The 12527-nt window shown below is 53.8% G+C and overlaps 1 protein-coding gene and 1 long non-coding RNA gene across 3 annotated transcripts in view; one reads left to right on the forward strand and one right to left on the reverse strand.

Annotated features, from left to right (window-relative positions):
* Positions 1 to 12527, forward strand: part of LOC135282403 (uncharacterized) — a 17937-nt gene continuing 5410 nt past the window's right edge. Inside the window, exon 1 of the long non-coding RNA XR_010348597.1 lies at positions 1 to 75. This is a non-coding gene — a long non-coding RNA (uncharacterized LOC135282403). The remainder of the gene's footprint in view (positions 76 to 12527) is intronic.
* Positions 10041 to 12527, reverse strand: part of SLC15A4 (solute carrier family 15 member 4) — a 22564-nt gene continuing 20077 nt past the window's right edge. The window contains exons 8-9 of one of the 2 annotated variants that reach the window (XR_010348596.1): positions 11172 to 11498; positions 10041 to 11028 (exon numbers count right to left, since the gene is read on the reverse strand). Coding sequence is in view for 1 of the 2 variants with exons in the window: in XM_064392142.1 (XP_064248212.1) it covers positions 11350 to 11498 (149 nt within the window). In the remaining variant the exon portion in view is untranslated. Of the gene's footprint in view, positions 11499 to 12527 lie in introns of both variants that reach the window. The other variant, XM_064392142.1, reaches the window with a different exon arrangement.

Consider the following 12527-nt stretch of genomic DNA (forward strand, 5'->3'; position numbering starts at 1 on the left):
GGAGGGAGCAGGTGGAGGTCAGTGGAGCTGCTCTGCTGCTGAGGCCAGGGGACAGCAAGGACTTCGGGGGAAAAAGTGAGTTTTGCTCTTATTCTTTTTTATTACTGAGTGCTATTTGGAGGGAAGGCGAAGTTTAAGTGTCCTAAGTGTGGGAATCAGCAGGAGAAACTGTGTTTATCCTGCCCTAGCTTTGGCAGGGGAATGAGGTGCAGCCAGCCTGGTGCACACCCATGGGAGCCCCTGCCAGTGCTGGCTCCTAAATCCTGCTGGCTCCAAATCCTGCTGGCTCCTAAATCCTGATGGCTCCCAGGTCCTGATGGCATGGCTGAGCTGCTGGGCAGTCCCTATTCCCTCAGCACCACGCTCACCTGCCCTCAGCTCTAGAAATACTTTGACGTGATGAAACGTGAGAGGTGACCTGGAAAAGGCTCTGGCTCGTGGAGAGCAGGGAGGCAGAGAGCTCCTGGTGCTGGGGTGGGAGCAGGACAGTGACCCCCCGTGCTCCACAGCTCCGGCCTCCCTTGCCAGGCTCCCACGGCAGCCAGAGGATTGCTGTGCTTTGAAATGCTCCTCGGCCACATTTCAGTGCTCAGAATGAGCTGTCAGCAGAGATGCAGCAGCAGACAGATAATGATGGAAATTACCAAATAACTCTCCCTCTTGATTACTTCTTTTGGACAAACTCAGACCCGTTCTTTTTATGCTTGTGTTGAGAATTAAAGCTCTTTGTGTGAAGCAGCAATGTCAAGGGCAGCCTCGAGCATCTTGGGGAGTGTCTGGTGTTCAGCTGAGCCGTGTCAAGCTGCAAAGGCACCCTGTGCTGATTGCACACACCCTGTGCTAATTGCACACACCCTGTGCTGATTGCAGGCACCCTGTGCTAATTGCACACCCTGAACCAATCCTCTGCCCGTCCCCTGGCTGCTGCAGGGGCTGCTCTGGGCACTCCAGGCAGTGCTGCACATTTCTGGAGGTGTTCAGGGATAGCTGGTCACTCCTTTACCCTGGTTTCCCTGGTCTGAGGGGCTGGGGCAGCTGCTTGGCTCTGTGGCCATGGAGGGTGGGTGCAGCAGACGTGGAGCAGCTCCCCAGCCCGGGTTTGCTGCCCTGAATTGAAACCCTGTGGTCAGCAGCTGGGTTCCTGGGGCCCCTCCTGAGCAGCCTGGGCGCTGTGATCACCTGGGCTCTCCTGCCTGGCTGCAGGGGAGCCTTGCAGGAGGTTTGGGGAGTTCTGCCTCCTCCTCCAGTGGAGGGGCCTTGGCCGGGGATGCCGGAGCTGCTGGCTCAGACCCTGCTCACTCCCTGAGTGTTTCTGCACTGCTGGGAGTTTGAGGCTGCCCTGAGGTTGCAGATTGAGCTGTGCCAGTGAAGAGCCACTGGTGCAAGCTCATGCTTTGCACTTGTGGGGAGGTGCAGAGAGCTCTGCACAGGTTTTACTGCAGAAGTGAGGAGTGAGAGCAGCTGTGGGAAGGGTAGGGATGCTTTCTTAGTTTCTGTCATCTTTGTATCATTTCCATGACTGCTGTGCTCTCTCCTGGTTTGGAGTGATAATTTTCCTGCTTTGGGGAGAGATCTGCACCCCCCAAAACCCCCCTGAGGGGCTCTGAGCTGGGCAGTGCTGTTGGCAAGGGCTGTTCATTCAGTGTTTGCTGGTGCTGGGGAAGGGATTGGTTCCCAAACTGAGTCGTGCAGCTTGAGCTGCTGCTGCACTGGCAGTGGAAGCCCCTGTGAGGCAGACTGGCACCCAAAATCCCGAGGACTGGCACAGCAGCTGCTGTGGGAGCAGAATTACCCAGGGGCTCCTCCTCATGGCACCACACATGCAGCAGAGCTGAGCTGAGCCCACCACAAGGAGGGCACTCCGTTAATTTAATGTGATAGTGCTGCAGGGCCTTTCCAGGCATTGTCTGCAAAGATTAATATTCTCCAGCAGAAACACTTTGGCAAATCAAGGCCCCGTTTCCCATCCTTCCCCTCCACCCCTGTGCTTTGGGATCTGCCATTTCCTTTTTCCTTTGTGCCTCTGGGTTCGTCATGCCACGTCCTCCAGCACGGCATCCCGGTGCCGGGGAGGGAAGGGTTAACCCGGCACGGCATCCCGGTGCTGGGCATGGAAGGGATGGGAGCCAGGAGGTGGCACTCTCAGCCTGGCAGGCGACACGTCCCAGCCACGGAGCCAGAGTGAAATGCTGTGTAGCAGAGGAAGGAAAGGGGGGAAAAGGAGGAAATTATAATGTTTTAAAAATTGCCAGGGCACCTCTCCTTCCTTCTGCCCCTGCTCTGGATAGATTTACACCTCCATCCAAAACTTCTGGGGTTTGGTTCCTTCCTCCTGCCCCTGCTCTGGATAGATTTACACCTCCATCCAAAACTTCTGGGGTTTGGCTCTGGATGTAGACACTGGTGGAAGGTTCAGGCCCTGAGCGCTGTGTGGGTGGAAACCCCTCAGGATCCTTTGCTCTGTCACTGCCCAGCCCTGCTCTGGGTTTGGTCCCATCCCTGGCACCTCCTGGGGAGCTCCAAAGGGTCTCCCTGGGGGCAGAATCCCACCGTGCCTGGGGGTGATGGAGCATGAGCAGCAGGAGCTCAGCTGGGCTCTGGGATGGGGCAGGAGCTCAGGTGGGCTCTGGGATGGGGCAGGAGCTCAGGTGGGCTCTGGGATGGGGCAGGAGCTCAGGTGGGCTCTGGGATGGAGCAGAGCTCAGCTCTGGGATGGAGCAGAGCTCAGCTCTGGGATGGGGCAGGAGCTCAGGTGGGCTCTGGGATGGAGCAGGAGCTCAGGTGGGCTCTGGGATGGAGCAGAGCTCAGCTCTGGGATGGAGCAGGAGCTCAGGTGGGCTCTGGGATGGAGCAGGAGCTCAGGTGGGCTCTGGGATGGAGCAGGAGCTCAGGTGGGCTCTGGGATGGAGCAGAGCTCAGCTCTGGGATGGAGCAGGAGCTCAGGTGGGCTCTGGGATGGAGCAGGAGCTCAGGTGGGCTCTGGGATGGAGCAGAGCTCAGCTCTGGGATGGAGCAGGAGCTCAGGTGGGCTCTGGGATGGAGCAGGAGCTCAGGTGGGCTCTGGGATGGAGCAGGAGCTCAGGTGGGCTCTGGGATGGAGCAGAGCTCAGCTCTGGGATGGGGCAGGAGCTCAGGTGGGCTCAGCTCTGGGATGGAGCAGGAGCTCAGCTGGGCTCTGGGATGGAGCAGGAGCTCAGGTGGGCTCTGGGATGGAGCAGGAGCTCAGGTGGGCTCTGGGATGGAGCAGAGCTCAGCTCTGGGATGGAGCAGGAGCTCAGGTGGGCTCTGGGATGGAGCAGAGCTCAGCTCTGGGATGGAGCAGGAGCTCAGGTGGGCTCTGGGATGGAGCAGGAGCTCAGGTGGGCTCTGGGATGGAGCAGAGCTCAGCTCTGGGATGGAGCAGGAGCTCAGGTGGGCTCTGGGATGGAGCAGGAGCTCAGGTGGGCTCTGGGATGGAGCAGAGCTCAGCTCTGGGATGGAGCAGGAGCTCAGGTGGGCTCTGGGATGGAGCTCCTCGCTCCCAGAGGTCCCCGCTTGTTTGGCATTCAAGGGTGCAGAGAGGAGCAGAAATAATTGGATATTCCCAGTGCCAAGTGCAGGCCCTGCCGAGCCCCAGCCCCAGCAATGGAATGGACAGTGTGTTATCTCAGTGTGCTGTGAGATCAGAGCTGATTTAAAGGTTACTCACCCCAGGAGAAATCATGCTGTAATTGAATTTATCTTGCGTTTGTCTATTCAAGGAAACATAACTACAGTTTAAGGGAGAAAATGCATCAAGGAGGTAAATTTTTATCATCAGTTTGTATAAAAAGATACGAATTATTCCAGCAAGCCTCCTCCACTGAGCTGTGTTATTTTCTGCATAATCGAAGTCCAGGCTGGAAAATAAAGACTTCTTCCAGCAGATAAAGCTGTGCACCTTGAACTCACAGCAGATGAGAGTGGGGCAGGCAGCACAGAGCCTTGAAATAATGAGCTTGATGTGAGATGAATCAGGAACCCTGGGCTTCGACAGGAGAGGGGAGTTTAGCTGTGAGACTGGAATGGAGCTTTGGCATTGCCAGCCCGGGCTGTCCCCAGGGCTGGGGGCAGCTTTTATCTGGGTTAGGGGATGGGGACAGGGCTGGGAGAAGCCCCTGCCCCCTTTAGGGCTGGAAAGGAGCTGGAGAGGCTCGGGGGTGCCTCACCCTGGGCAGAACCTGGGGGGCAGCAGGGACAGGCTGGGGGTGGCAGCGGGCAGGGCTGGGCTCAGCTGGGCCCTGGGAGCTCTGGGCAGCTGGGGGGGACAGGGGTGGCACCCCCAGACCCTGCTGGGTGTGACAGGGACACCCCTGGCACCCCCAGACCCTGCTGGGTGTGACAGGGACACCCCTGGCACGCTCAGCCCCTCCTGGCTGTGCCCAGGGGTGCCCCCATCCCCTCCCCAGCCCCTGGCTGTGCTGCTGGCCCTGGGCAGACCCAGCCCTGTCCCCGGGCTCAGGGCACAGCCAGGGATGTCCCTGTGCCCCTGGGGCTGTCCCAGCCCTGTCCCTGCCTGCAGCCCAGAGCTGAAAGCACCCTGGCAGGGCTGGGTGTGCTCCCCATGACAGATCATCTCCAGAGCTGGTTTTACAGCAGAGGTGGATCTGAGCTGATAAAAACACTCCTGAATGTGGGTCTCTCTATCTTGGGGATTTTTTTGCCCCAATCCAGCAATTTTGATAAAGGGAAAAGAATTAATTTACCTCTGAGATAACAAATTTTATGCTAAATTTCAGCCAGATGGTACAGCAAACAGCTGAGAGATGATAGCCCCCAAACCAGGCTTTAAGCAGAAATGATAAGTTGCTATAAAGCTGCCACTAGCACCATTCCAACAATGGAAGAGTTATTTCCCTCATTCACTCTCACATTCCTTATTAATCTCCCTGTTCTTCATTATCCATTTTACTGCACTTCTCCCACTGCTCGTTATGTCAGAGGGAAGGGCTGGGGCCTCAGAGAGCCTCAGAAGCAGCAAGATTTCCTGCTTTGCCTTGAAGTTCTCTTCAGAACTCTCGTTGTGCTTCACAGACACATTGTGGAAGGTGCAGCAGCCTGGCAGCTTTGGCTCAGCAGCAGGAAAAGGCTGCTGGGGTGGGGTTGGTGGCACCAGCCCTGCTCAGGAGCTGCTGCAGCTCTGCTCGGGTGTCCCCTGCCCCAGCCAGGCTGCTCAGCCCCTGGGACACCCGAGTGTCACTGCAGGGTTCCTCACCTGCTTCCCTTCCTTCATCTTCCTTTATTTTCCTTTTTCTTCCTTTATTTTCCTTTTTCTTCCTTTATTTTCCTTTTTCATCTTCCTTCATCTTCCTTCATCTTCCCGTGCCTGGTGTTCCATCCTGCTCCCACAGACTGGGACAATCTCACACTCTCAGATTTATTCCTTTCTCTCTTTAGAGCAGCCCTGCAGCTGAACATTTCCCCTCTGAGAGCCCGGAGGGGTTGCAGAGCAGCAATCCTTATCCCTGGGTTTGGGGTGACCCCTGGCAGAGCAGAGCCTGGGGTGCCCTGGGGTGCCCTGGGCAGGGTTTTACCTTTGCTGAGGCAGCCACTGTGCAGGGAGCCACAGGGCTCTGGGATCTGCCTTGGGCTGAGGAGGAGGGACAGGAGGATCCCGTGGGAGGACAGAAGGGACGGGGGGTTCCTGTGAGGATAAAAGGGACAGGAGGATGCTGTGGCCATGGGTGTGGAGCTGCCCTGTGAGCCCTTGCCAGAACAAGGTGCTGGCTGAGCAGGTCTGCATTATCTCAGGTGATGAGCAGGGTGGTTTGGGGAGAGGAAAAGCAGCTGTGGCACAAAGGGGAGTTCTGTGGCACCACTTGAACCTGCTGTCTGTTTAACTGCAGCTCCTGGCAGCTCTGCTGTCAGTTCTGTCACTTTGCTCACAGATTATTCTGCATGCAGCAAACATCTCTGTGGAGTTTCTGGAGCTGGCAGGGCCTGGCCCGGCGTGTCCAGGAGCCAGCCCCAGCTGCCAGGGCAGGGGCTGAGCTCAGCCCCTGCCCTGGGCTCCTCTGCCCCAGCAGGGCACAGCCAGGACAGGCAGGGACCCCGAGAGCTCCCTACTGCAGCTGGGCTCCAGCTCCTGATTTCATTTCACAGGCACATTTCAAATTGCTACATGTATATGAAAAGCAAACAATAGGGCTCTGTGCCTGCCAGGGACATGAATCATGTCAGGGAAGTGAGAATAATAAAATATTGTTTAATATACTGCCATAGACACAGCAGATGTTTAACTTTCTTTCAATAAAAATGACCCCATATCATTTTATTAACTCAGGGATGCATTAGTCTCCTCTCCAGAAGGCAGGAGAAAATCCAGCCATTGTAGCAAAAATTAAAGAGGAAATTGAAGGGGGATAAGGGGGATGTTATCGTGGCATGTTTTCTGCAGCTCTGTAGCACAAATGGCCCTGGAACAGCTCCTATCAATCTCACTCGTATCTGCAAAACCAAGCAGAAGGAATTTGTACCCAAATTAGCCATCTCCAAAAGCACCCCCAGGCTGCTGGCTCCTGAGCTCTGAGGAGTCTCGGGGCTGCTCTGCTGCCAGCCTGGCACACTCCAGTGGGCACACTGCAGATTGTGGGGAGGGGGCTGCAGACCCCCCAGCAGCCAGCTGCCCTGGGGGTGGGCATTCACAGGAGCTGCTCCTGCATCCTCCTGCTTGTAACTCCAGCAGCCAGCACACTTTGCTCCAGGAAGCTGCAAGCTGGGATTATTGCTTTTCAAGGCACTCCAAGTGTTTTTCTCAGCATGGGGAGCATGTTTTGATGTCTACTGCTTTTACTTCAAAAGGCTATTTGACCATATTCTGCTTTGACATCCTTGTAAAAATATTTGAAGTGCTCCAGCAACGTGAGAGTGCTTTGAAAAGCCACTTTAAATTATCATAGTGCTTCGTGCTTTTATGAGGGCTTGAATTTGGGCAGTTTTGTATCACAGAACAATTTCACCACATTAAAGCTCATCAGTTTGATGAGCTGGAATTTAGAAATGATGAGGATGGTGCACATGTGTAATGTAATTTCTGGAATTATGAAACTTTTGGCAGAGGCATCAGTGCCAGGCTTTGCCAGGGCTGGGTTTGTGGCTGTGCCTGGTGTCAGTCACTGCTCAGTGAGTGGGACAGGAAAGGAGAGAGGTTAAACCAGAGAGACTCAGGTCTGTTGGAACAGGAATTAGGGCATCTCCAGACTATCAGTATGTTTGACAAAGTTCTAAAACGTGCAGCCAGTGAAGGGGAATCCTCTCCCACATTTTAATTATTTCAGAGTCTGCCTGGGCCTGGCAGTGAGGCCCAGCCCTGAGCAGCTCCCAGCTGAGCAGAGCACTGCTCCTCACACGTGCCCAGCTCTCAGAGCTGCTCTGGAGCACCTGGGCTGCCAGGGGAGCCATTTGTCGCCAGGATCACGTCAATAGTGACCAGAAGTTAGGTGTGCCCCAGCCTGGGCGTGCTGGCACCCAGCACTAACCAGTTTCCATGGCTGCAGCAGCAGAGCAGAGCAGCCTTTGGCTCTGCTGAGATCCCACCAGGAGAAAACTGCTCTGGGAGGGGGCTGGGGTGGACAGCAGGGCCTGGGGGCTGCAGGGCACCGAGGGCCAGCCCTGGGGGCTGCAGGGCACCAAGGGCAGCAGCCCAGGCTGGCCCTGGCACAGGCTGGGGGCTCCAGAGGAGGCTGCAGCACGCCCAGGCTGGCACTTAGACAGTCCCAGGGTCCCAGTGCTTGGTCTGGCTGGGGTTCCACCTGCACAGCCTGAGCAGAGCTTCCCTCCATGTCCCCAGTCCAGGGGAGTGTCCCCTGTCCATGGCAGTGCTCTGCTCCCTGGTTTAGGGGCGCATGTCAGAGCTCAGCACTGGCCAGACCTCCTGGCAGGGGGAGGAGAAGCTCTCAGAGGATGCTCTGGGCCTGCTGAGTCTGAGCTGGCCTGGGCAGCTGCAGGCTGGGGACACTGCTGGGGACAGACACTGCTGGGACAGACACTGCTGGGACAGTGCTAGGACAGTGCCAGGACAGTGCCAGGCCTGGCTGTGCCCCTCCATCCCAGAGCTGGCTGTGTCCCACAGCTGCAGTCCCAGCCCAGCTGGGCACAGAATTCCCCCCAGGAACATCCCCGAGCGCTCTGTGCGTGTTTGGGACAGAGCTCTGCAGAATGTCCTGGCAGAGGAAGCAGGTTCACTGAAAACATGTGTAAGGAAGCAGCAAAAGAGCCACAGAACGGCATTTTGTGCTCAGTGGCAGGGTGTCACACCCTGCAGGCTCCTCTGGCACAGCCAGCAGCCCCAGGCTCAGGCACGGGCACTGCCACCAGCTCTGCTGGCTGTCACCCTCTGCTTGCTCAGAAGTGACTCTGCCTCAACTCCTGCTCAATGCAAACTGCTCAATCTGCTTCCCCAGAGGGCTCTGCCTTGCTCTGCATAGAAACAAAATCACTGGGCTAAGATTTGGTGTTGGAAATTGCTTTTTGGAAATTAGGAACTCTGTGCAGCTTCTAACTGCAGTTTATTGTCAGGCTGAGCAGCCTTGCCTCATGTCAGCCCTCAGCAACTTCTGTTAACAAGAAATGCACAAATAAAACCAGCTCAGAGGTGACTACAGACTTTTGAGGGAATAGTGATGGATGTCTCAAGTGCTGGAATTGCACTCGTGCTGGAGGTTTACATAAGCAGAATAAGTGAAAAGAGCTCCCCTTTTTGAGGAGGGATGTTCAGTATAGATGCAAAGGCAGGAAAAACCAGGTTTTGCTGTACTCTGGAAATATCCACCATTATATGAGCAATGCACCCACCTTCTAACCTCAAATAAAACACAGGCACCCTCCTTCACCCTGGTTAGAGCCGGGGGAGGCTGTAATTAGCCTGCAATGCTAATTCTTTCTACAATTCTTTACAAGTCAAAGTACCAAACTTTACTGAGAGACCTCTCGTGTTGAACAAGGGCTTTTCTGTGTTGGGCTTTGAATTTAAGGCACCTGGAAAGACAAAGGCTTCAAAGCATCCATTAGGGTAACTCCTGTCACATCTTCCCACTGCACTGGAACAGCCCAAGGAGCGAGTGTAAAATTCAAACTGAATCTTCAAGGTGTTTCATTAATGAGGAGCAGTGCTCAGTCATGGAGTTAATTGCTTGGTTCTTATTTCTGTGACTGGGGTGGAAGCACTGGAAGATGAGATGGGGAGGAAGAATCACTGAGCCTTTGAGTCACTCAGAGGCCTCATCCCTCTGCTGAGAAGTGTCAGATTAACATTCATTAATGGTCATAATTACCTGTGCCTGGAGCCGAGCCAAGCCATCCCAAATGAAAATTGAATTGTACAAGGGAGTGCTTGTTCAGTGCTCCCCAGAGTGCAGGAGCAGCAGGTGCTCCAGGCTGGCACTGCCAGGGGCCAGCAGGGCTGTGCTGGCCCTAAACCATCCTTCACTGCCCTGTCTCACTCACAGACCCCCCAAACCCTCGGGAACCTGTAGATCACCCTCCTGGCCTCAAACTCGGCTTTAACCTGCCCTCAGCAGTGGGACATGTATCAGTGCTGCTGATAAAATCCAAGAACCTGGGGGAACATGTGCTGAAGCTGAGTGGGCAGCAAGGGGCAGAAGCAGAGCTGCCATCCTGCAGAGCAGGGAGCACTGCAGAGCCAACCTCAGCAGGCTCCCAAACAGCCCTGAGGAGGGGAAAAATTACTGGCTCCTGTTCTGTCTCTTATGCAGCTTCCCCTCTCCTAATATTATGCTTTTTTAGCTGGTTATAAATGGGATATTCCAGAAACACAGCATATGGAGCTTCTAAAATACAGTTAGAAAAGGAAATGAGTTTTTCCTCATAGAGACATTATTCTTCAGTCATTCCAGTTTTAAATCATACTGAGGAATGCAATAGCTGAAGCACTCTTGCTGATTTATCTGGGCAAGGATAGGACACTGCTGTAGTGCCTGACAGAATTAATGGGGTGCCTGTGGACATTCAGAAATCCAACACCATTCCCCTGTGTCTTCAGGAAATAAAGGCTACAGAACAAGGTAGTTATAGTATCATTTTATTCACCTGGAAACAAAGGGTCGAAAGTCACAGCATGGAGGTTCATTTTATTTTGTAAACTCATTAAAAAGATGTCCATGTACAAAATAAGGACATTTTAAACAACAGAACAGCAGACAAAGGAAACTATAAAAATTCAACACATTAATAAAAAGGCTTTATTTTCTTTCTGCATAATTCCTTGCACCTTCCATACCAGTCTGCACACACTCTGAAGTACAGTTGTTAGCATCATTAAAATTCAAGAGGCTGAACAGAAAGCCATTTGCTCTGCTGGAGGAATGTGTGGCTGAAAGATCCAAACCCTGGAGCACGTTAACTAAAAGTAAGACAAGGCTGAGGGACCTGGCTAAAGGCTGCTAAATGGTTACTGTGCATTGATCTGCTCAGAATTCCAGCTCGCTTTGCTTCCTGCAAATGTTTGGAACAGTCCTTAGGGGGGAAACAGTGTTAGACTGAACAGGCCTTGTGCAAAGGTGGCTGCTGTCCTAACACATCGAATGCAGGCTCAAAAATAAAACCACTGCTGCAGTCAAACAGCTTCAACCCAACCAGTGTGAACTGTGCACCAGCAGCTCTGAGCAGCTCCTGGCATTTAGGAGTCAGGCTGGATGAAATCCTTGACACACGGCCAGTAACAGGTCAATTATAAAACTGAAGCTGTGCTAATTTGTAATGAATTTGTCCAGAAGGACTCCCAGCACTGAACCCCACGTGCTGCTTGAGGCTCCTGTTGGTTTCTCTCCCCAGGGTAGGCTTGTCCTGCAGAGTGTCAGTGATCCAGTTCAGCTGGGGTGAGAACAGCCCCTGCCCTGCCCCGGGTGTGCCAGCCTCGGGAGCGCAGCAGACACCTCCCCTGGAGCAGGAGCAGCAGGAATGCCCGGGCATTCACCTCCAGCCTTGCTGTCCTGCCAGGCGTAGTGCAAGACACAGCCCTGCCCTAAGGCACTTGCACTGAGAGCGGCAGGGCTGCGGGTCCCTGGGCAGGAGAGCTGCTGGCTGGGCACTGCCCCTTGCTGCTGCTGCTGCTGGCAGTGCCCAGCTGTGCCTGTGGGCAGCAGAGCTGCTGGCTGGGCACTGCCCTCGCTGCTGCTGGCAGTGCCCAGCTGTGCCTGCGGGTCCCTGGGCAGGAGAGCTGCGGGCTGGGCACTGCCCTCACTGCTGCTGCTGGCAGTGCCCAGCTGTGCCTGTGGGCAGCAGAGCTGCTGGCTGGGCACTGCCCTCACTGCTGCTGGCACTGCCCCTCGCTGCTGCTGCTGCTGGCAGTGTCGGGCTGTGCCTGTGCCAGGCTCACAGCCTCCCGTTGGCAGCCGCCTCGCCCGCCCTGCCCTTGTGGCGCTCGTACTTGACAGAGACGATCAGGAAAAGCAGCAGGGTGGCTCCCTGGATAGCAGCCAGCAGGAAGAAGTAATAGTTCAATTGGCAGCCATTAATATTGCCTAGGAAGAATTGGGGAGGAAAGAAGCATTAACTGAGGTGATGAAAAGGAAAACGTGAATCTGGGCAAGGGTAGGTGGTGAAGACTTTTCTGCAGAACCAAACCAAACCACATCTCCATCCCATTTTAATGATCCACAGCAAAGGCTGCCACTGCTGAGGAAGATGTGCACAGGATCAGCAATGCTTTATTTTGTTCTCCAATGCCTTAGACCAAGTCAAAAGAAAATTTTAAAAAAACCCTAAAAATGAATGCTGTAAAGGAAGAAGTTGGCAACTCCACAGATATAGAAAAAGCCATTATTGCAATTGCTTCTCAGCCTTTTTTGGCAACAAAGTTTAGAGTTCATGAAAACATGGGTGACTTCTTTGTGGTCCAGTTCACCTCTGATGCTCCCTCAAAACTGTCACCAATTACTGCTGTGGACATTGAGCAGTGTTAAATGTAGAAAGCTCATTGCTAAAACATCACTCCTCTGCTAGGAAGCAGCCCAGCTCCTGCTGGATTTCCAAGAACAATACATTGTGGCTCATTTCCAGCACACCACAGCCAACTGGACCATTACAATTATCAGATGTGTTGCAGAGACTAAAACAGTGACGTGTACGTGGACCCTAAGCAGCTGTTCCTGCAGCAGCCCTATAAACGTTCAGATTAAATTACTTTAATTACTGAAACTTAAGATTCAATTAAATGAACTTATCATAAAATGCAATAAAATTAAACTGAGCCTTTCCTTGACATTTAAAATACAATATAGATGTGAATCTCCATTTCAAGAGCAGATGTGTTTAAAGAGTAGTAATTATCCTTTATGAGATGGGATATTAAAGCCATGAAATCTTAGTTTTGGTGGGAGAAACAAGTCAATTCAATGGCAGCAAGCACCCCTGAAGTGCTGGCAGGGAGGGAACTTCCTCAGGAGCTTTTGGAGGCAGTCAGGCACCCCCAATGATGCCATGAGATGGCAGAAATAGGAATTTAGGGCATGTGCTTACAGTCATTCTACAGCACATAATGAAGCAGCCCC

The sequence above is a fragment of the Passer domesticus genome, chromosome 17, assembly GCF_036417665.1.
Source record: "Passer domesticus isolate bPasDom1 chromosome 17, bPasDom1.hap1, whole genome shotgun sequence".
Taxonomy (NCBI): domain Eukaryota; kingdom Metazoa; phylum Chordata; class Aves; order Passeriformes; family Passeridae; genus Passer; species Passer domesticus.